The sequence below is a fragment of the Acanthochromis polyacanthus genome, chromosome 12 (assembly GCF_021347895.1).
Source record: "Acanthochromis polyacanthus isolate Apoly-LR-REF ecotype Palm Island chromosome 12, KAUST_Apoly_ChrSc, whole genome shotgun sequence".
NCBI lineage: Eukaryota > Metazoa > Chordata > Actinopteri > Pomacentridae > Acanthochromis > Acanthochromis polyacanthus.
In genome coordinates this window covers 40,461,058-40,484,247 of record NC_067124.1, presented here as the reverse complement: position 1 = coordinate 40,484,247, position 23,190 = coordinate 40,461,058, and the positions used below count along the sequence as shown (strand labels likewise).

Below are 23,190 nucleotides of genomic sequence, written 5' to 3'. Positions count from 1 at the left end.
AGATTGGATGCAGCAGCAGAGATTACTCAACACCAGCAGAACATTCCTGAGAGGGAAAGCTGCAGAAAAAGCCCAAATTTATCCCAGTTTCTAACTAAAGCTACATCTATAAAAGCTGCTCGCTGATGCTCAACACGAGGAAAACAGCAGGAGTCTGGAAGGACGAGAAAGTCTGTTCAGTAAAGTTATTTCCTCACTTCAGACCAACGTCCAACGACTTCCAGCTGTTTTATGAACATCGGACCTGGAATAAAACCACACAGATCAAATTAATGAACCCTCTGCTCTGAAAAGCATTAAAAAAAATCATCAAAATGACTCCATGAGCAAGAAACTGTAAAAACACACCAAATGTGGCCAAAAAGGGCAGAAATTTGTGCAAAATTATTTAGAAAATTCTTAAAAATGACTCAAAAAATTGCTGAAATCGCATATAGTTTAAAAAAGTTAAAAATAGTTTTAAAAAGGAAACCAAAGCCACTGGATGAACAAAATTATGTTAGCTCTGGAAAAAACCCACAAAGAGCAACTTTAACTAATTTAGAGCAACTTTAATACAGAGCAACCTTAACTATTATAGAGTAACTTCAGCTAATAAAGAACAACTTTAATATAGAGCAACTTTTACTAATGTAGAGCAACTTTAATATAGAGCAACTTTAAGTAATATAGAGCAACTTTAATACAGAGCAACCTTAACTATTATAGAGTAACTTCAGCTAATAAAGAACAACTTTAATATAGAGCAACTTTTACTAATGTAGAGCAACTTTAATATAGAGCAACTTTAAGTAATATAGAGCAACTTTAATACAGAGCAACTTTAAGTAATATAGAGCAACTTTAATACAGAGCAACCTTAACTATTATAGAGTAACTTCAGCTAATAAAGAACAACTTTAATATAGAGCAACTTTTACTAATGTAGAGCAACTTTAATATAGAGCAACTTTAACTAATATAGAGCAACTTTAATACAGAGCAACCTTAACTATTATAGAGTAACTTCAGCTAATAAAGAACAACTTTAATATAGAGCAACTTTAACTAATGTAGAGCAACTTTAATATAGAGCAACTTTAACTAATGCAGAGCAACTTTAACTAATGTAGAGCAACTTTAATACTGAGCAACTTTAACTAATGCAGAGCAACTTTAACTAATGTAGAGCAACTTTAATACTGAGCAACTTTAACTAATGCAGAGCAACTTTAAATAATGTAGAGCAACTTTAATATTGAGCAACTTTAACTAATGCAGAGCAACTTTAAATAATGTAGAGCAACTTTAATACAGAGCAACCTTAACTATTATAGAGTAACTTCAGCTAATAAAGAACAACTTTAATATAGAGCAACTTTAACTAATATAGAGCAACTTTAATATAGAGCAACTTTAACTAATATAGAGCAACTTTAATACAGAGCAACCTTAACTATTATAGAGTAACTTCAGCTAATAAAGAACAACTTTAATATAGAGCAACTTTAACTAATATAGAGCAACTTTAATATAGAGCAACTTTAACTAATATAGAGCAACTTTAATACAGAGCAACCTTAACTATTATAGAGTAACTTCAGCTACTAATAAAGAACAACTTTAATGTAGAGCAACTTTAACTAATGTAGAGCAACTTTAATATAGAGCAACTTTAACTAATATAGAGCAATTTTAATACAGAGCAACCTTAACTATTATAGAGTAACTTCAGCTAATAAAGAACAACTTTAATATAGAGCAACTTTAACTAATGTAGAGCAACTTTAATATAGAGCAACTTTAACTAATATAGAGCAACTTTAATACAGAGCAACCTTAACTATTATAGAGTAACTTCAGCTAATAAAGAACAACTTTAATATAGAGCAACTTTAACTAATGTAGAGCAACTTTAATATTGAGCAACTTTAACTAATGTAGAGCAACTTTAAATAATGTAGAGCAACTTTAATATTGAGCAACTTTAACTAAAGCAGAGCAACTTTTACTAATGTAGAGCAACTAGCTGATCTTAGAGCCCCTCTAAGTCGTGCACAGGGTGTATCTACGGCGTATGGTGTCCGTGCATAGAAAAGCTGTTGTAGTTTTATAAACAGATCGGTGTGTTGCTCAGTCTAACTGCAGCTCTACTAACGTGGGATCGGTCGGCCTGAGGCTCGTTAAGGAGCTGAAATCCTGCTGATGTGGTCGGACTGCGGCGAGGCCTCGTTATGCAACCGACTCGTACATTTCAGAACACCAGAAAACATAAAAAGTGTTGTCTGGCTGACAGCCACCCAAACAAGTGGAGGGATGAAGGCCCTCCTCCTCCTCCTCCTCCTCCTCCTCTTGTTGGGAAACGTTCTGCCCGACCGCCACAAGATGGAGCCAACAAAAAAGGCTGAAAGTTCACATTATTTATTTCATGTTTGGAACAAAGTTAGTCAGAAGTTAAAGTTCACATGAGAGAATTCCCTTCTAGAACAGAGCTTTAGTACATCAATGGAGCGGCAGAATGCGTCCTTTCAGGCTCCTCTTCCTTTGAAGCGGTGATGAAAACACTCCCTCCTCCTCCTCCTCCTCCTCCTCCTCCTCCTCCTCCTCCTCTCTCCTCCTCCTCCTCCTCCTCCTCCTCCTCCCCTCACTGGCTGGGGCTCCTCTCTCCTCCTCCTCCTCTCTTCTCCTCCTCCTCCTCCTCCTCCCCTCACTGGCTGGGGCTCCTCTCTCCTCCTCCTCCTCTCTCCTCTCTCCTCCTCCTCCTCTCTCCTCCTCTCTCCTCCTCCCCCCCCTCCCTCCTCCCCTCACTGGCTGGGGCTCCTCTCTCCTCCTCCTCCTCTCTCCTCCCCCCCCCCCCTCCTCCCCTCACTGGCTGGGGCTCCTCTCTCCTCCTCCTCCTCTCTTCTCCTCCTCCTCCTCCTCCTCCCCTCACTGGCTGGGGCTCCTCTCTCCTCCTCCTCCTCTCTCCTCTCTCCTCCTCCTCCTCTCTCCTCCTCTCTCCTCCTCCCCCCCCTCCCTCCTCCCCTCACTGGCTGGGGCTCCTCTCTCCTCCTCCTCCTCTCTCCCCCCCCCCCCCTCCTCCCCTCACTGGCTGGGGCTCCTCTCTCCTCCTCGTACCGCCGTCATTAAGTGGCTCTTGTAGGTTTTGCTCAGGCCGGTCATCCAGTACTTGAGCAGCCGGACGTTGTCCTCCTCGCTGGGCCCCGTGGCCCCAGCAGAGCCAGGACCTTCTGGGTGTCCTCCCGCCCTCGGCCGTCCACTTTGGAGAACTTGAACAGGACTTTGACTTTACTGGAAGAGCGAGAGCAGAGCGTCAGACGGGAAAACAGAGAATTAAACTGGCGGGAGGTCTAGAAATCTAATTCAAACAGTCAGACACAACAGAAAATAAGAGCTTTTATCAGCGAGAAACGCCTAAATGTGCTGCCCCTAAATGCTGTGTAATTATTGAGTTAAATTCTATTTATATATTCATCACCAATTCACAACTTAAAAATAAAATAAAGTGAAATAAGATAAAAGTCTGAATAATACAACATGAAAGAAATCAACAGAATAAATAAATACATAATAATAAGACAACACAGAATATTAGGATGCAAAATAAAATGACAACAAAATAAAATAAAATAAAATAAGTGAAGGTAAAATAAAAAAAAATCATTAAAATAAAGTGAAATAACATTAAAAATATGTATAATATAACATCGATGAAATCAATAGAATAAATAAATAAGACAGCACAGAATATTAGAATGCAAAGTAAAATGAAATAAAATGAAATAAAAACTAAAATAAAATAAAATAAAATAAGTGAGAGTAAAATAAAAAACAATTAAAATAAAATAAAGAGAAATAATAATTAAAATATGTATAACATCGAAGAAATAAATAATAATAAATAAATAATAATACAGCACAGAATATTAGGATGCAAAATAAAATAAAATAAAATGAAATAAGTGAAGGCAAAACAAAATAAAGTGAAAATAATAAAATAAAAATAGAAAATAGAATATGGAAGAAATCAACAGACTAAATAATAAAGCAACAGAATATTAGGATGTAAAATAAAATGAAATGAATAAAAGTAAAATAAAATGAAATAATTGAAGATAAAACAAAATAAAAATGAATACAATAAATAAAAATCTAATAAATTGAACAGAAAATATAAGAAGAAATGGAAGAAACCAACAGAATATTCATGCTTGTTCCAGCAGCATGAATGTTCAATGAAGGATTAAACAATGAGACAACACAGAATATTAAGATGAAAAACAAATAAAATAAAGTGAAATAAGATGAAAAAACAGACATAAAATATAATGTGGAAAAAATCTGCAGAATATACAAGAGTGACAGAATGTTTAAATGAAAACAACAATGAATAAATTGAATAAAGTATTTCTGATTCTGATCTCAGAGCATTTAATGGTTATTTTCACTGTTTTTACTGAATTAATCTGTGAGTTTTTGATCTCTAAAATGTCAGAAAATGGTGGAAAACCATCTGTTAGTGTTTAGAAAATAATTAGTTTTTTCCAACGAGAGAATCTTGTTAGAAAATGTCTGTTTTGTCTTTAAAGTTAATCTTAGATCAACTATTTTGGAATAATAAACAGACACATTTTAAAGAAGATATGTGGGTTTTGTAAGTCTGTGAAATAAAACAGGATGTTGTGGTATTGGTGGAAACAATTAGTCACTGCAGCTAAAAATAACTGGAATAAATGTCAGCCTCCAACTCAGAAACAGATGCTGAGATGTTTCAGAAAAACAACCCCACCAGGAGTCCTTTCAGTTTGTCTGTTCTGTAACAACGTTTAAAAGTGTTAAATGAAGTCATTTCCTCACTTCATCCACTCCTCCTTCAGACACAGCAGACAGTGAGACACAACGTCCACCGACAGGTTCTCGTTGGATAAAGCCACTTCCAGCTTGTTCAGCAACGTCGGACCTGGAAAAAAGCCACAAAGATTCAATTAATGAACCCTCTGCTATTAAAAAAAATCGTCAAAATGACTCCATTTATGAGAAGAAACTGTAAAAACACAAAGATTCATCAGCTTTAAATCACATTATTTCATCACAATCACTAAAAATTCTCTAAAAAATTACGATTTTGCATTAAACAGATTCTGTAAAAAACTAAAAATTCTGAGTTTCTCTGCGAAAACAATAAACTAAGACTGACTCTGCTGTGACCAACAGTCAGGTGATGAAAATTCAGAGAGTTTTAGGTTGAACTGCAGGCAGTGTTTTACAGAGAAAAGTAAGAAATAAGATCGTTGTTGAGACTTTACCAAACAAGTTCAAGTATTAGGGTTAAGATTCTCCATTAGCAGTTAGCTGGTAGTTGCAGCATTAATTATAGTTTCTCTATGACATCACATTTAAAAGGAAAATGCAGCAAAATGTACAGATTTCCTTGTAGAGCTGTAACGACTGGCTAATTGATAAACCAGTTTGAGTCATATTTTAAATAAAAATGATCTAAATTCAGTCATTTCAGCTTCTTCAATGTGCATATTTTCTGGTTTCTTTAAGTAAACTGAATATTTTTGGACAAAACAATACATTTTTCACCATTTTATGGAAAAGTATATAAAGTTAACAGAAGTAAATCAAACAAGTTCAAGTATTAAGGTTAAGATTCTACAATATCAGTTAGCTGGTAGTTGCAGCATTAATTATATAAAAAATAGGATAATTACATCTCAATAAAGCCTCTTTGACTACAGACTATAACAAGCTGACCTACAGAATAAAATAACTGACATTACAGGATCTTAACCTTTTTTATTGAAACTTGTTTGGTAAATTCTGAACATCAATATGTTGTTTTCAATGCGCTGTATACCCGACTTAATAATTATTTCCTTTGTTCATTAATTTGTGGACATTTTTCAGGATTATTCGATTAGTTTGTTGGTCTAAAAATGTCAGAAAATGGTAAAAAAAAAATAACATCAATTAGTGTCTCTAAAACGTCTTGTTTAGCTCAAAGATCTTTAGTTTACTGACAGAAACCAGAAAATATTCACATTTAAGAAGCTGAAATCATAGAATTTAGACGGTTTTTGGTTTTAAAAATGACTCAAACTGATAAATTGATTGCAGTTTTAATTTTTTATGTATTGTTTCATGAAATAACACAAAAAAGATGCAAATAATCACGTTAGAGAAGCTGGATGGAATGCTTTTTACTAAAGAAATGACTCATTACAACAGCCGACAACTGATTAATCAATTAGCAAAATTGCCTGTGAGAAATATAATTAATAATAGTAACTTCTATACTATTTTCTGGAATAATCGATTAGTTTTTGGTCTCTAAAATTCAATTCAATTCAATTTTATTTATATAGCGTCAATTAAAGTCAATGTCAGAAAATGGTGAAAAATGTCAATTAGTGTCTCTAAAACATCTTGTTCAGTCCAAAGATCTTCAGTTTACAGAAAGAAACCAGAAAATATTCATTCTTAATGCTGATACTTGAACAGCTGTGACCAACAGGTAGGAGACTTTCAGGTTGAACTGCAGGTAGTGTTCAAGAACCAAATCAAACACGGAAATAGTTAAATATCTGTCATATGTGTCATTTTTTCCAGTGCTGCTAACAGCTGTGGACACTTGAAAAAGCTGGAGATGTTGGGCAATTTTCTTCTCCATGATTTACTTTTTGTTTTTTTTCTCAGACATTTCTTCATCCTGTCTCTCCTTCTTTTTGTTTCCGTAGAGCTGCAGGACTTTAGATTGAACAATGGAGCCACGGTGAAGAAAAAACGAGCCAAAAGCCTCCAGAAAGTGCGGCTGGAGTTGGAAGGGTTAACGTTCTGACAGCTCCTCACATGACTGCTACTCTACAGAAACTATTTCAACCTTTTCTCCACATTTCTAAAAAAAAGCTGCTGACATAACAGTTGTGTTCCAGGGAGTGGATGATTAGTTCCAGATCTTGGGAATTTTCCTTTTTTTTAATTAATTCCATGACATCGCGGACATGCCTGAACATTTTTCCTGCTTTGACGTTTCTAGCTGCTCTGACTTCACCGTCGGCTGTTCTCAGAGTCGCTGCTTCGCTTTAAGCTCTGATCTGTGTTACTGTAAAGACTAAACATACATGTTAGAGCCTGTTTTCTGCAGAACACTCCCAGCTGTTCAAACCTTCCATCATTTCATAAGACAACACTTGCATGTTAGCCTTTATGTTGAGAAAAAAACTGATTTTGGATTCAAAACTTGCATGTATCCCACCATAAAAGAGGTTTAGTTTCATAATTGTTTGGAGGAAATTGTCTGGAATGAGTTAAAATAAGCCCCACTGAGTTTTTATACAGGATTTAGGAGCAGCACACTTCCAAATACTTAGTGATATATTCAATAGCTGACAAATAATAAGGAAATCTGTACATTTCGCCCAAGTTTTCCTTTTAAATGTGAAACTATAATTAATGCTGCAACTACCAACTAACTACTATTGTAGAATCTAAACCATTAATACTTAAATTTGTTTGATTTACTTACTTTACTTAATTTGTGGACACTTTGCTGGATTATTTGATTATTTTTTGGTCGATAAAATCTCAGAAAATGGTGAAAAATGTCTTTAGTTCAAAAATATTCAGTTTACTGAAAGAACCCAGGAAATATTCACATTGAAGAAGGAGAAATAAGAGAATATAAACTGTTTTCATTAAAAAATGACTCAAACTGATAAATCAATTAGCAAATCATTGCAGCTCTATTTAAGGAGCTGAAATCACAGAATTTAGACTGTTTTTGGTTTTAAAAATGACTCAAACTGATAAATTGATTGCAGCTTTAATTTTTTTTATGCATTGTTTCATGAAATAACACAGAAAAAATGCAAATAATCACATTAGAGAAGCTGGAAATGCTTTTTACTAAAGAAATGACTCATTACAACAGCCGACAACTGATTAATCAATTAGCAAAATAGGCTGTGATAAATATAAAAGTTGATATTTAATTGATTAATCATTGCAGCTGTACAAGGAAATCTCTACATTTTGCTCAAGTTTTCCTTTTAAATCTGATGTCATAGTGAAAATATAATTAATGCTGCAACTACCAACTAACTACTATTGTAGAATTTCAACCCTAATACTAGGGCTGGCCCGAATAGTGGTTTCCGGCCTCCGGATATTCGGGCCTTATTAAAGACGAATATCCAAATATTCGATCCGGGGGGGTGGAGGTGGGGGCTTGTGGCACCAGAGACCCTTGAATATTTGGATCCGTTCGTCTGGTCTCCCGGGTCCAAATTTTGCCTTTGTTTTGTCTTCAGTTATACTGAAGAATTCCCAAACAGCGGAGGTCTTCAGCATCTTGTGTTTATGCAACGAAGTGAAGCGTGACGTCAGAGTCAGCAGCAACCCGGACATTCAGGTGGTAAGAAACACAAATGGAGGAGCCGAGATGAGCCGAGATGAGCCGAGATGAGCCGAGATGAGCCGAACATGACGGGATGCGCTGAAGTGGGCCGAAGGCGAAGGGAAGACAGTAATGCGAGCGAATATTCAGATACCAAAATTAATATCCGGATACCGCCGTAGCGAACTGCTATTCGGATATTCGGGTCTAGCCCTACCTAATACTTGAACTTGTTTCCTAAATTCTCAACAATGATCTTATGTCTCTCCTTAAAAGCATTTATTGCCACTGTCAAAGTCATTTGTATACGATTTTCTGGAATAATCGCTCAGTTTTTGGTCTGCAAAATGTCAGAAAATGGGAAAATACGTGGTGAACAGAAATAAAAGCCCTCATGTTGTTAATGAAAGTGGTCACACACAGTAGTGGAGGTGGACATTTTCATGAAGTGACTCGACTGCAGAAATATGTTGAGGTCTAAGTGTGAAATTACTGTGGTTTCATGTGGTTCCTTTAGTGTGTTATTTAACTGCTTTTTGGTTCCTTTAGTGTGTTATTTAACTGCTTTTTGGTTCCTTTAGTGTGTCATTTAACTGTTTTTTGGTTCCTTTAGTGTGTTATTTAACTGCTTTTTGGTTCCTTTAGTGTGTCATTTAACTGTTTTTTGGTTCCTTTAGTGTGTTATTTAACTGCTTTTTGGTTCCTTTAGTGTGTCATTTAACTGCTTTTTGGTTCCTTTAGTGTGTCATTTAACTGCTTTTTGGTTCCTTTAGTGTGTCATTTAACTGCTTTTTGGTTCCTTTAGTGTGTTATTTAACTGCTTTTTGGTTCCTTTAGTGTGTCATTTAACTGTTTTTTGGTTCCTTTAGTGTGTTATTTAACTGTTTTTTGGTTCCTTTAGTGTGTCATTTAACTGCTTTTTGGTTCCTTTAGTGTGTTATTTAACAGCTTTTTGGTTCCTTTAGTGTGTCATTTAACTGCTTTTTGGTTCCTTTAGTGTGTTATTTAACTGCTTTTTGGTTCCTTTAGTGTGTTATTTAACTGCTTTTTGGTTCCTTTAGTGTGTCATTTAACTGTTTTTTGGTTCCTTTAGTGTGTTATTTAACTGTTTTTTGGTTCCTTTAGTGTGTCATTTAACTGCTTTTTGGTTCCTTTAGTGTGTTATTTAACAGCTTTTTGGTTCCTTTAGTGTGTTATTTAACAGCTTTTTGGTTCCTTTAGTGTGGTTTTTAACTGCTTTTTGGTTCCTTTAGTGTGGTTTTTAACTGCTTTTTGGTTCCTTTAGTGTGGTTTTTAACTGCTTTTTGGTTCCTTTAGTGTGGTTTTTGGTGTGTTTTGGTTCATTTTGTGTTATTTAAGCTACTTTTAGATTCTTATAATGTGGTTTTAAGCTTCTTTTTGGTTCTTTTAGTGTGGTTTTTAGGTGTATTCCATTCATTTTGTGTTATTTAAGCTACTTTTAGGTTCTTATAATATGCTTTTAAGCTGCTTTTTGGTTCCTTTAGTGTGGTTTTAGGTGTGTTTTGGTTCCTTCAGCTGCTTTTTGGTTCGTTCGGTGTGTAATTTAACTCGTATGAAATAACATTATGGGTGTTGGACTGGTGTGTTTTTCTGGATTATCTTTGGTAGTTAGGAGCTAAAATCTCCATTTCCTCACCTCTGTCGGTAGGCTGGGTGTTTGCACTGCTGAGGGAGAACTGATACAGAGAACCCACGTCGTCTTCACCTCCAGCCGACGTCTGACAGCTCCGGTCCAGAACCACGTCCACCAGAACCGAGAACTCTGCAGGAGAAATAACCAGGAAGTGACCTGAAGGTGAAGTTTTCATCAAGATGAAGAGTTTAGAGGATGTTCAGTACCTGAGGAGCTGACGTGAGCTGGAATCAGAACATCTGGCCTCAGACCCAGGAAGTTACACTTGTAGGCTTCTTCATACTGAGCGCTGTAGGGAACCGAGCGGACACAGCCGACCGGCAGCAAAGACTGATGGGAAAACAGAAAACAGAGTCACGTTATAGACAAGAAGGATCACACGTGTGTCATTTAGCAGCTTCCAGGTTCTGCATGTTCAGTACAGTTCAGTATGATTTTAGGTGCGTTTTGGTTCCTTTAGCAGTTTTTGGGTTCCTTCAATGTGTTATTTAGCCATTTTTTGTTTTCAGCTGCTTTTTGGTTCTTTTTGTCTATTATTCAGCTGCTTTTAGCTTCTTTAGCTGCTTTTTGGTTCCTTTAGCTGCTTCTAGGCTCATTTAGTGTGGTATTTAGCTGTTTTTTGGCTGCTTTAAATGCTTTTTGGTGCCTTCAGTGTGTTATTTAGCTGCCTTTTATCTTCTTTAGCTGCTTTTTGGTGCCTTCAGTGTATTATGTAGCCATTTTTTGTTTTTTCAGCTGCTTTTTGGTTCTTTTTGTCTATTATTTAGCTGCTTTTTGGTTCTTACAGCTGCTTTTTGGTTCCTCTAGTGTGTTATTTAGCTGCCTTTTAGCTTCTTTAGCTGTTTTTTGGTTCCTTTAGCTGCTTCTAGGTTCATTTAGTGCATTATTTAGCTGTTTTTTGGCTTCTATAAACGCTTTTTGGTTCCTTCAGTGTGTTATTTGGCTGCCTTTTAGCTTCTTTAGCTGCTTTTTGGTTCCTTTAGCTGCTTCTAGGTTCATTTAGTGCATTATTTAGCTGTTTTTTGGCTTCTATAAACGCTTTTTGGTTCCTCTAGTATGTTATTTGGCTGCCTTTTAGCTTCTTTAGCTGCTTTTTGGTTCCTTTACCTTCTTTAACTATTTAAGACCCACATAACACGCTAAAGGCAGGTGTTATGTGACTGTTTTGCTTCCATGTTTATTTGTAAATTAGATATATAATTAGGTAACATCTGGAATTTACAGAAATAAAATGACAGAAAGTGAAAATGTTTTTATTGAGAACAATATTGACATGATAATCTGTCTGACAGTGTGGAAAAACTGTCAATGAATCTGTTTAATAAATCCTCTTCTAAAGTTTGACAGCATAAATCAGGGATGTTTGGTCACCATGATGTCCCTTCCAGGTGTGGCTACATGTCACATTTATAATTTACCAACATCACAGTGAACCTGGTGTGTCAGCAGAGCACCTTGAGCACGGTGAAAGCTGATTGGATGAGGCCGGGGTCCGCTCCTCTCCATATGACCTGGTTTCCCATCAGGACATGCCACGATAGCTGTCTGAAGTCAGCAGCTCCGAGGACCTGCAAAAGAAAAAACACACAATGTAAACCTGCAACAGCTCAGATACACAACACGAGCTGCCAGAATAACACCTGGACTAACTTATGTCATCATTCTGCACCATTTAGGAAGCAGAAGAACACAATCAGCTACAAATTCCTGCAAGAACTCCTGCTTTTTTTGCCCTATATTTAGGGCTGAGTACCGAACTTCGGTTTTTAATGGCACCGACCGAAATGTTTCTGTAGTAATGAGTATCAAAATAAGCCTCGTCTTTCGATTCCATGTTCCGGTACTTATCACGTGATTATGATAAAGCAAACCTGTGATTGGCTGTAACATTACACGTGATTGTGGCAAGCCGGAAATAAAACATGCTGCCCATTTACAAACAAGTTTCACGTTAGGTACATTGACTTTACTGCAGTTGTGTAGCGTGTCGTCGAAGTGGGAAAAGATGCCTCTGAGGTCTAAAACGTGGCTCTACTTTTGTAAAATGGACGCCAATAGTGCGCGGTGCAGCATATGCCAAAGCGGGTGGTAAACTCCATCTAAGGCTAAATACCGGCACGAGACCGATAGTCGACAAGTACCTGAAGGGAAAGTTGAAAAGAACTTTGAAGAGAGAGTTCAAGAGGGCGTGAAACCGTTAAGAGGTAAACAGGTGGGGTCCGTGCAGTCCGCCCGGGGGATTCAACTCGGCGGGTCAGGGGCGGCCGCCCGGGGCGGGAGGGTCCCCTCGCGGGACCTCTACCCGGGTACGGGCCGTCCCCCGCCGGGCGCATTTCCTCCGCGGCGGTGCGGCGTGACCGGCTCCGGGTCGGCCAGGAAGGGTCCGGGAGCGAAGGTGGCTCAGTATGTACTGAACTGGACATTGCTTGCAAATGTTCTTTTGCACTGGAAAATTAAACTCAAGATGTGAAAAGTAATGTGTAATGCAATTTTCATTCTGTTAGAGTATATATTGTAAAACTGGCATCGAAAAAAGTATCGTTTAGGAACCGGTATCGAAGTGAAGGTATCGGTATCGGTACCGGTGTCGAAACTTTTAGACTGATACCCAGCACTACTTATATTAGTTAAAGTTGCTCTATTTTGATTAAAGTTGCTCTATATTAGTTAAGGTTGCTCGATATTAAAGTTGCTCTATACTAGTTAACGTTGCTCTATATTAGATAAAGTTGCTCTATGTTAAAGTTGCTCTACATTAAAGTTGATCTACATTAATTAAAGTTACGCTATAGTAAAGTTGCTCCAAATTAGTTAAAGTTGCTCTATATTGATAAAAGTTGCTCTACATTAGTTAAAGTTGCTCTATACTGATTAAAGTTGCTCTATACTGATTAAAGTTGCGTTATAATAAAGTTGCTCTATATTAGTTAAATTTTGCTCTATATTGATTAAAGTTGCATTATAATAATGTTGCTCTATATTCATTAAAGTTGCTCTATATTGATTAAAGTTGCGTTATCATAAAGTTGCTCTATATTAGTTAAAGTGGCTCTACAATAAAGTTGCTCTATCTTGATTAAAGTGGCTATACATTAGTTAAAGTTGCTCTATATTCGAGTTGCTCTATATAGTGCAACAGGTGGGGCGGCATGGATCAGTGGGTAGAGTGGCCGTCTTGTAACTAGAAGGTTGCCGGTTCGATCCTCGGCCCGTTGTGTTCATGTCGAGGTGTCCCTGAGTAAGACATCTAACCCCTAATTGCTCCTGGTGGGTCGTGGTTAGCGCCTTGCATGGCAGCTTCTGCCATCAGTGTGTGAATGTGTGTGTGAATGGGTAAATCTGACATATCATGTAAAGCGCTATATAAATACAACCATTTACCATTTTATATTAGTTAAAGTTGCTCTATATTATTTAAAGTTGCTGTATGTTGATTAAAGTTGCTCTCTATTAGATAAACTTGCTCCATATTAGTTACTGCTGCTTTATATTAATAAAGTTGCTCTATATTAGTTACAGTTGCTGTATGTTGATTAAAGTTGCTCTTAATGAGGTAAAATCTAGATAAAAAATAATAAAAAATAAAGTGAGTAAAATAGGAAAGGATTTCGGAGGAAAAACTCGTATTTTCCAGTTTCCTGTGAACTTCTACGGTTCAGTTCATGTAATGACTCAGTACAGGTGAACACCTTCTAGCTGTACCTGTCTCAGGTGTCTCAGTGACCTAAACTTCAGCCCAGGTAAGTCACACAACGTTGCGTCCTCACACAGGAAGTCGTGTCCCAATCCGCTCTCTGATTGGTGGCGCTGTGACTTGGCCCCGCCTCCCTCTGCTCCCTCCCAGCAGCTCATCTCCTCCTCCTGCTCTGTAGGAATGAAAAGAGTTTGTTTCTCAATGCAGGGAATTTCCATGGAATGATCACCAGAGAAGCTGTCTGCTTCCAGACCAGACATAAAGAATACATGATGATGATGATGATGAGGATGAATATCCAAAACAAACCATTACTGTAAAGTCTCAGCTCTGATCTGTATCAACAGATATCTGGTCATACGAGTCATGAAGCTGCCTCCCACACATTTAAACACATTTAAACCTCTATTAGTGCAGCTTTTCTCCTCTTCATTCCTGTACGGCTGATTTAAACGCCAGCGGGAAAAAGGGAATTAAAATTCCACAACCTGAGAGCCAAGCAGCAACCAGGAATTATCTGAAAGTCTGTTAATCTCTTTCTAAATCTGAACTGAACTGTGTTTCTGGAGCGCTGGAGAGAGTCACCGTGTTCTGAGAGCAACTTTAATTAATATAGAGCAACTTTAGTGAATATAGAGCAACTTTGTTATCGAGCAACTTTAACTAATATAGAGCAACTTTAATGAATATAGAGCAACTTTAACTAACATAGAGCAACTTTAATATAGAGCAACTTTAATGAATATAGAGCAACTTTAACTAACATAGAGCAACTTTAATATAGAGCAACTTCAATTAATATAGAGCAACTTTAACTAATATAGAGCAACTTTAATGAATAAAGAGCAACTTTATTATCGAGCAACTTTAACTAACAGAGTAACTTTAATTAATATAGAGCAACTTTAATTAATATAGAGCAACTTTAACTAACATAGAGCAACTTTAACTAACATAGAGCAACTTTAACTAACATAGAGCAACTTTAATTAATAAAGAGCAACTTTATTATCGAGCAACTTTAATTAATATAGAGCAACTTTAATTAATATAGAGCAACTTTAACTAACATAGAGCAACTTTAATTAATATAGAGCAACTTTAACTAACATAGAGCAACTTTAACTAACATAGAGCAACTTTAACTAATATAGAGCAACTTTAATTAATAAAGAGCAACTTTATTATCGAGCAACTTTAATTAATATAGAGCAACTTTAATTAATATAGAGCAACTTTAACTAACATAGAGCAACTTTAATTAATATAGAGCAACTTTAATTAATATAGAGCAACTTTAACTAACATAGAGCAACTTTAACTAACATAGAGCAACTTTAACTAATATAGAGCAACTTTAATTAATAAAGAGCAACTTTATTATCGAGCAACTTTAATTAATATAGAGCAACTTTAATTAATATAGAGCAACTTTAACTAACATAGAGCAACTTTAATTAATATAGAGCAACTTTAACTAATATAGAGCAACTTTAACTAACATAGAGCAACTTTAACTAATATAGAGCAACTTTAACTAACATAGAGCAACTTTAATGAATACAGAGCAACTTCAACTAATATAGAGCAACTTCAACTAATATAGAGCAACTTTAATTAATATAGAGCAACTTCAATTAATATAGAGCAACTTTAACTAATTTAGAGCAACTTTAATGAATAAAGAGCAACTTTATTATCGAGCAACTTTAACTAATATAGAGCAACTTTGTTATCGAGCAACTTTAACTAATATAGAGCAACTTTAACTAACAGAGCAACTTTAATATAGAGCAACTTTAACTAATATAGAGCAACTTTAATGAATATAGAGCAACTTTAATGAATATAGAGCAACTTTAACTAACATAGAGCAACTTTAACTAACGTAGAACAACTTTAATGAATAAAGAGCAACTTTATTATCGAGCAACTTTAACTAATATAGAGCAACTTTGTTATCGAGCAACTTTAACTAATATAGAGCAACTTTAACTAACAGAGCAACTTTAATATAGAGCAACTTTAACTAATATAGAGCAACTTTAATGAATATAGAGCAACTTTAACTAACATAGAGCAACTTTAACTAACGTAGAACAACTTTAATGAATATAGAGCAACTTTAACTAATATAGAGCAACTTTAATGAATATAGAGCAACTTTAACTAACATAGAGCAACTTTAACTAACGTAGAACAACTTTAATGAATATAGAGCAACTTTAATTAATACAGAGCAACTTTAATTAATATAGAGCAACTTTAACTCATTTTAGAGCAACTTTAACTAATATAGAGCAACTTCAATTAATATAGAGCAACTTTGACTCATTTTAGAGCAACTTTAACTAATTGTAGAGCAACTTTAACTACTAGGAAATATCTACACATCTTTTAATCTCCTTGTAAATGTCAGCTGAAGTGCTTCTGGAGCGTTGGGGTGAATCACGGTGTTTTTCTGACTCTCTGCTCACACTGACCCGGTGAATCAGACTCAAACTCATGACAGGAGCTGAAATCATCCGTCATCATGAGGCCAAACTTTCCCCAGGACGACGGACGTGTCGGAGAGTTACATCGGTGAAAGATTTGGGATTTTTTTATCCCTGGAAAATGTTCTGTCATCGGCTTTGATGTCATCTTTAAATGCCTCAATGACTCCATAAATGAGATAATAGTCACATGTGAACTAATCATCAGTCAGTCAGGAAAAAACAACCAGAAATAGGCTGAAACCTGTGATATGTCACACTTTAAAATACGTCAGAAATAGACATCTGGAAAAATGAAGGCTCCATATCCTTTAGATGTTTAACTACCTCATTTTTGCAGCTTTTAGAAATACTAGGATTCACTTTTATCTCCTTTATGTCATTTTTTATGGCAGTTATTCGTTTCTTTGGGACAGTTTTCTCTCATATTTGTCATTTTTTTATCAAGTTTCTTTCATTTTGTGTCTCATTTTTCTTGTTTTATGTCTTGTTATGGTCTTTTACTGTGTTTTGGGGACAGTTTTGTCTCCACATACGGCAGATATTTAACTATTTACAGACAGTTTTATCTCCTTTATGTTGTTTTCTGTCTTGTTTTTCTTGTTCACTTGTTTTACGTGTCTTTGAGACAATTTTGTGTCATATTTGTCATTTTTGAATCTCCTGTCTCTTATTTTGTGACTAATTTTTGTCTTTTTGTGTCTCATTTTTCTTGTTTTGGTCTTTTAATGAGTTTTTCAGACAGGTTTGTCTCCATATAAAGTTGATATTTAACTATTTACAGCTGGTTTTAGCTCCTTTATGGTGTTTTCTGTCTTGTTTTTATTGTTTTGTGTCTTATTTCCCTTGTTTTACATGTCTTTGGGACACTTTCGTCTCATAATTGTCATTTTTTATCTCCTTTCTCCTGTTTTGTGACTATTTTTTTCAATCAATCAATCAAAGTTTATTTTTTTGTCTTTTTGTGCTTTGTTTTTGTTGTATGTCTTGTTTTGGTCTTTCACTGTGTTTTGGAGACAGTTTTATCTCCACATACTGTAGCTTTTTAACTATTTACATGTTTAAAGTCTCTACAAAGACAGTTTTATCTCTTTTATGTTGTTTTCTATGCTGTTTTTCAAATTTTGTGTCTCATTTTTGTCTTTTTGTGTCTCATTTTTCTTTTTTTGTATCTTCTTTAGGTCATTTATTGTGTTTTAGGGACAGTTTTATCTTCGCATACTCTAAATATTTAACTATTTACAGGTTTTATCTCTTTTATATTGTTTTTCCAAAATTTTGCGTTTTTGTCGTTGTCGTTTTACGTGTCTTTGGCACAGTTTTGTCTCCTTGTGGTCATTTTCTCTAATATTTGTCATTTGCTAATCATTGTTCTCTCAATTTGTGACTAATTTTGCAGTTTCTGTGTCTCGTTTTTCTTGTTTTATATCTTGTTTTGGTCATTTACTGTGTCTTTTGGAAAAGTTTTCTCTCATATTTGCCATTTTTTTAATCTCCTTTATCTCATTTTGTGTCTCATTTTTGTCTTTTCGTGTCTCGTTTTTCTTGTTTTATATCTTGTTTTGGTCATTTACTGTGTTTTGGGGACGGTTTTGTTTCTTTGTGGTCATTTTCTCTCGTATTTGTCATTTTTAAATCGCTGTGCTTTCATTTTGTGACTAATTTTTGCAGTTTTCCTGTCTCTTTTTCTTCCTTGGTGGAGTAATGTGAGGAAAACGAGCCAAACTGAGTTGAGAAGGTGAAATAAGAACGCTGCTTCTACCTGTCTGTCTCTCTATGAGGACCAGAGTGTCTTCGGTCGGAGCTCCTTCCAGGAGTTTCTCCGTCAGTCGACTCCCGCAGGCCTTCAGCAGCCTGGAAATGAGACAGAAACACACATTAGACACCACAGAGAGACGGAAACAAGCTGAAGACGTGGTTGTGAGGACCGACCAGCTGAAGGAGGAGTGCAGGCTGGCCCAGAGGCTGGGATGTTGGGTCAGAGAGGTGAGGGATCGGGCAGCGTTGCCACTACGCTGGTGAGGAAATACGGCCGGAGAAAAGACGCTGTTCATCCTCACAGCTCTCTGAGGACAAACGCCCTGCTCGCTGTCAAACACCTGCAGGACGGAACAGAGACGAGAGACAATAAGACATCCATCATCTGTACAAAGCTTAGTCTTCATTACAGCAGCTGGAGTCTATCCCTGTTGTTGTTTCATTTTAGCCATTTAACATCTCAGTCTGCGTTATTTTCTTGCTTTAGTATTACAAAAAAAAATGCCATTTTGTGTCTCATTTTTTCCCATCTTGTGTCTTTTTTTTAGATATTTTGTGTCTCATTTTTTTCATCTTGTGTCTTTTTTGGGTATTTTGTGTCTCATTTTTTCATCTTGTGTTTTTTTTATATTTTGTGTCTCATTTTTCTCATCTTGTGTCTTTTTTGGGGTATTTTGTGTCTCATTTTTCTCATCTTGTGTCTTTTTGGATATTTTTCTCTCATTTTTCTCATCTTGTGTCTTTTTTTTGGATATTTTGTGCCTCATTTTTCTCATCTTGTGTCTTTTTTGGATATTTTGTGCCTCATTTTTCTCATCTTGTGTCTTTTTTGGATATTTTTTCTCTCATTTTTCTCATCTTGTGTCTTTTTTGGATATTTTGTGTCTCATTTTTCTCATCTTGGGTCTTTTTTTGGATATTTTGTGCCTCATTTTTCTCATCTTGTGTCTTTTTTTTGGATATTTTGTGTCTCATTTTTTCATGTGTCTTTTTTGGCTATTTTGTGTCTCATTGTTCTCATCTTGTATCTTTTTTGGGTATTTTGTGTCTCATTTTTCTCATTGTGTCTTGTTTTAAGTATTTTGTGTCTCATTTTTCTCATCTTGTGTCTTTTTTTGGATATTTTGTGCCTCATTTTTCTCATCTTGTGTCTTTTTTTTGGATATTTTGTGTCTCATTTTTTCATCTTGTGTCTTTTTTGGCTATTTTGTGTCTCATTGTTCTCATCTTGTATCTTTTTTGGGTATTTTGTGTCTCATTTTTCTCATTGTGTCTTGTTTTAAGTATTTTGTGTCTCATTTTTTTTCATCTTGTGTCTTTTTTGGATATTTTGTGTCTCATTTTTCTCATTGTGTCGTTCTAAGTATTTTGGTTCTCATTTTTTCCATTGTGTCTTGTTTTAAGTATTTTGTCAGGGTATTTTAACCCTACTTCCTGTTTTCTGTCGTTTTTCATTATGATTGTGACCTGATTTTTCTACATTTGTGTCTCATTTGTCACGTCTTGTGTCTCATTACGGCAATAATGTGTCTTGTTCTGCTTGTTTTGTGACGAACCTCTCTTATTTTTTGCATCATTATTTATTTTGTTGTTTCATTACAGCCATTTAGTGTCTCATTTTGTGTAATCTTTCTTGTTTTGTATGAGAAAAATGTGTTTTGTTCTTCATTTTGGAGATGAATAGTATAGTTTAGTTTTTTACAGATACAGAAACATGACAGGAGTCGGGCTGATTGATTGATCAGTTTGAAATAATATCTGATCCCATAAATGCCGCATCATGAGTCAGAGTTTAAACAAACGGTCACACATCTGATCCATCACATGATTTAGATGTGAACTGAAGCTTCACTCTGAGAACGTTCTTAGGTAAACTGGGTTTATCTGCGTTTTTAACCGTTCAGCAGATTAAACTCGATGTTTGAGGATGTCAGCAAGACTTCAAACTAGTTTTCTGTTCGATTAATCACAAAAATTCAGTAAATTACTGTCAGTTTTAGTCCAACAGCGACCACACAGGTCACTTAACCCTGGAAGACCCAAATAAAGGGAAAAAAATAAAAAATAAATGTTGTATTTCTGCCACAGTGGGCTTTACAGGTTAAAGGGTTAAATCTAAATTATTCAGATTTTCCATAAACTTCCAGTCCTCATTGGTCCGTTCTGTATTTATTTAATCAGAGTGAACAGAATAGAAAGCTCCTGTGTTTGAACCTTCAGGGCGGTGCTCTGAAGACTCTGGATGGTGAGTCTGAGGTGTCGCAGCAGGAACGGCCACGAGTTGATGAGGTAGATCCGGTCCATGGCCACCATGACGATGCTGTACCAGCGCTGGAAGCCTCTGGCCAGGCTGTCTTTGATGAAGAAGGTGTGAGAGAAGACGAAGCCGTGCTGCTCATCGCCAAAGAAGATCGGTCCTTCACGTCCAGGACACACCTGGACGAGGAAACAGCAGGATGTCATTCTGAGAACGTTGTACTCACTGAGGACACAATTTGACTTTATTTTGGACACATTTGAATCATTTTCAATGTTTTTCTGTCACTTTGGGTCAATTTAGGACAAACTTGACTCATTTTGGACAGTTTTCACCTCATTTCAGACAAATTTGAGGAATTTTAGAAAAGTTCAAGTAAACAAAACGGCTAAAAAATGCCCAAAATAATCCAAAGCTCATTTAAAAAAAACCCAAAATAAATCCAAAATGACTAAAACTGATCTAAAATTCTTAATTTTTTTCCAAAATGTGACCAAAATTAGGTGAAATTTGTCCTAAATGCATTAAAAATAGTCCAGAAATACCCAAATTAGTCCAAAATGTCATTTTAGAGTCATTTTGAGTGATTTTTAAATGTTCCAGTCATTGAGGACACAATTTGACTTTATTTTAGACACATTTGAGTCATTTTGGACTTTTTTTTAATGTCATTTTGGATCAATCTGAGTCATTTTGGACAAATTTCATCGCATTTCAGACACAATTTAGACACATTTTAGGAATTTTAGAAAAGCTCTGGTCATTTTGGAACTATTTTTGGGTAACTGTTGACCCCATTTGTGTCACTGCGGACACATTTTGAGTGTAGTTTTGTGTATTTGCAGTGATGTACGTCAGCGTTTACCTCACAGCTGAGACTCCGGACACAAGCCTGGCGGACCACGCTGAACAGCTGAGGCTGTCTGGGATGCTGGTGGCTCAGAAATCTGATGCCCGTTTCGTCATCGATGCTCACAAAACCCGGGTGAGACGCAGGAAGAGACCGACAACCCTAAAGAGGAAAAAATACAACTGTAAGACAGAGCACCTGCAAGCTGGAAAACTGCAAAAACAAAGAGATGAAGATCAAGCTATCTGATCAGCGTGGACAAAAAGGAGACACAAAAAGAAAACACCAAAAATGAGACAATCGTCAAAAACTAGGCACAAACTGACAAAAACAAGACTGAAAATGAGAAAAATGAGACACAAAACAACAAAAATAAGACTGAAAATGACAAAAATGAGACACAAAATGACAAAAACAAGAATGAACACAACAAAAATGAGACACAAAATGACAAAACAAGACACAAAACGAAAAAAATGAGACACAAAATGACAAAAACGAGACCAAAAACAACAAAAAACAAGGCACAAATTGGAAAAAGGGAGACACAAAACAACAAAAACTAGACAAAATGACAGAAAAAAGACAAAAATAAGACCAAAAACACCAAAAATGAGACAATCGACAAAAACTAGACACAAAACGACAAAAATAAGACATAAAACAACAAAAACAAGACTGAAAATGACAAAAACCAGACACAAAACTATCACATCTTTCTACTGATGATGAGCAGAGTAGAGAGGAAACATGGAGATAGAAGAACATCTGCAGGATGAGATGGGAGGTGGAGATCAAACGATGTGATCAGCTCACCTCACACATCTCTCCCCTCTGCGAGGCTGAGCTGTTGGCCCTCATCGTCAGCCCTTCTCCCTCCCGGTCTCCGTCTCGGTCCCCAGACACCGGAGCTCCGGCCTGGGACGAGGGGTCCGGGGACGGGGGGTGGAGGGCCTCGGTGCAGAACAACGTCCGAGGACCGTGGAGCTCACAGAAGTGACAGAGAGCCACCAGAGCGTTCATCTGAGAGAGAGAGGACGAGTTACTGCATCGAGTGATGAAGGCTGAAAATGACTCCTGGTTGGAGTAAACTTTACATTTAAAGTGAGTTTTATTTGACCAACAAATAAAAACAAACTATTGAATTTAATTGCAAAGTAAAGATTTTAAAGATGATTTTGAACTATTTCCATGTTGTTTTTTTCCCCACATTTTACTGTCCAAAATTTTTCATAGTTCTCACAATATTTCTTCAAAAATGCAGCTTCTATCTGATCCCAGATGTTCCTGTTGGTTCCTTCCATGTTCTATCAGGTTCTAGTCCTCTATAAAGGTAGGACAGCTGATGCAGTAGTTCTATAGTCAGTTATAGTCCCAAAAAAGAAACCAAAAGTATTCCTCCTAATGCCAAATATACATTTCTAGTGATTTTTTATTTGACTAAACGGTTTCTCCTGGCTAAAAAATGACATGAATAAGAGACTAAACTCAGTAAAACATGTTGACTGTGAACTAAATCAGAAGGAACTGGTTATGTAGATAATAAACTGGCAGCCAAGTATCTTTACAATCATTTACTTGAAAACAATAATAAAATGATGAGGCAAAGAAGAGAAAACAACATTAGTCTGTCGGATTGTTCGCATTCCTGAGTCACTTCCAGCCAGAAGATACCTGCCGGTCAAATAAAACCTCACTTAAATTTACATTTGACATTAAGAAGAATAATTGATGCCATAACGGTAGATGTCAGAGTCATTAAAATGCCAAAGTTGAGTTAAAGCTCAGTTATTACAGCTGCGAGCATCACAGTTTCTTACCTTCGGCGCAGACTGGAGCTCTAAACTGCTTCACAGAACAACATTCATCGGTCCTACGGTTAAAAAACGTTAAAGTAATAGTAACAGCGGCGCCGAAATAAATCTGGATTCAGTTCATTTTACAAACACTCTTGTTTTTAGCGTTTAAATCGAGTTTTTCGGCACTTTATCGTCTCCTTCTGATCGGCTGCTAACTGCTAACTGCTACCAGACAACAACACACCGGGTCACATGACGCGTAGTCACCGGTTCTGACTACAAATCACGCGATAATTTAGAGTT

General features: G+C 36.3%; 1 protein-coding gene and 1 long non-coding RNA gene across 2 annotated transcripts; both read right to left on the bottom strand.

Moving 5' to 3' along the window:
- Positions 1-618: 618 nt before the first annotated feature.
- On the bottom strand, positions 619-2,580 carry LOC127536433 (uncharacterized). The gene is made up of 2 exons (XR_007945425.1): positions 1,690-2,580; positions 619-1,558 (listed from the first exon to the last, which is right to left on the bottom strand). It is a non-coding gene; the product is annotated as an uncharacterized LOC127536433 (long non-coding RNA).
- A 459-nt stretch (positions 2,581-3,039) lies between these two features.
- flcn (folliculin) lies at positions 3,040-23,128 on the bottom strand. Its single transcript, XM_022199703.2, is given in 13 exon segments — positions 3,040-3,189; positions 3,192-3,270; positions 4,837-4,939; positions 10,038-10,163; positions 10,241-10,364; positions 11,489-11,602; positions 13,737-13,900; positions 17,986-18,077; positions 18,156-18,322; positions 20,196-20,417; positions 21,104-21,250; positions 21,905-22,111; positions 22,909-23,128. Coding segments are annotated over 12 exon segments (1,671 nt in total). The 5' UTR covers positions 22,909-23,128; the 3' UTR covers positions 3,040-3,063.
- Positions 23,129-23,190: the final 62 nt, after the last annotated feature.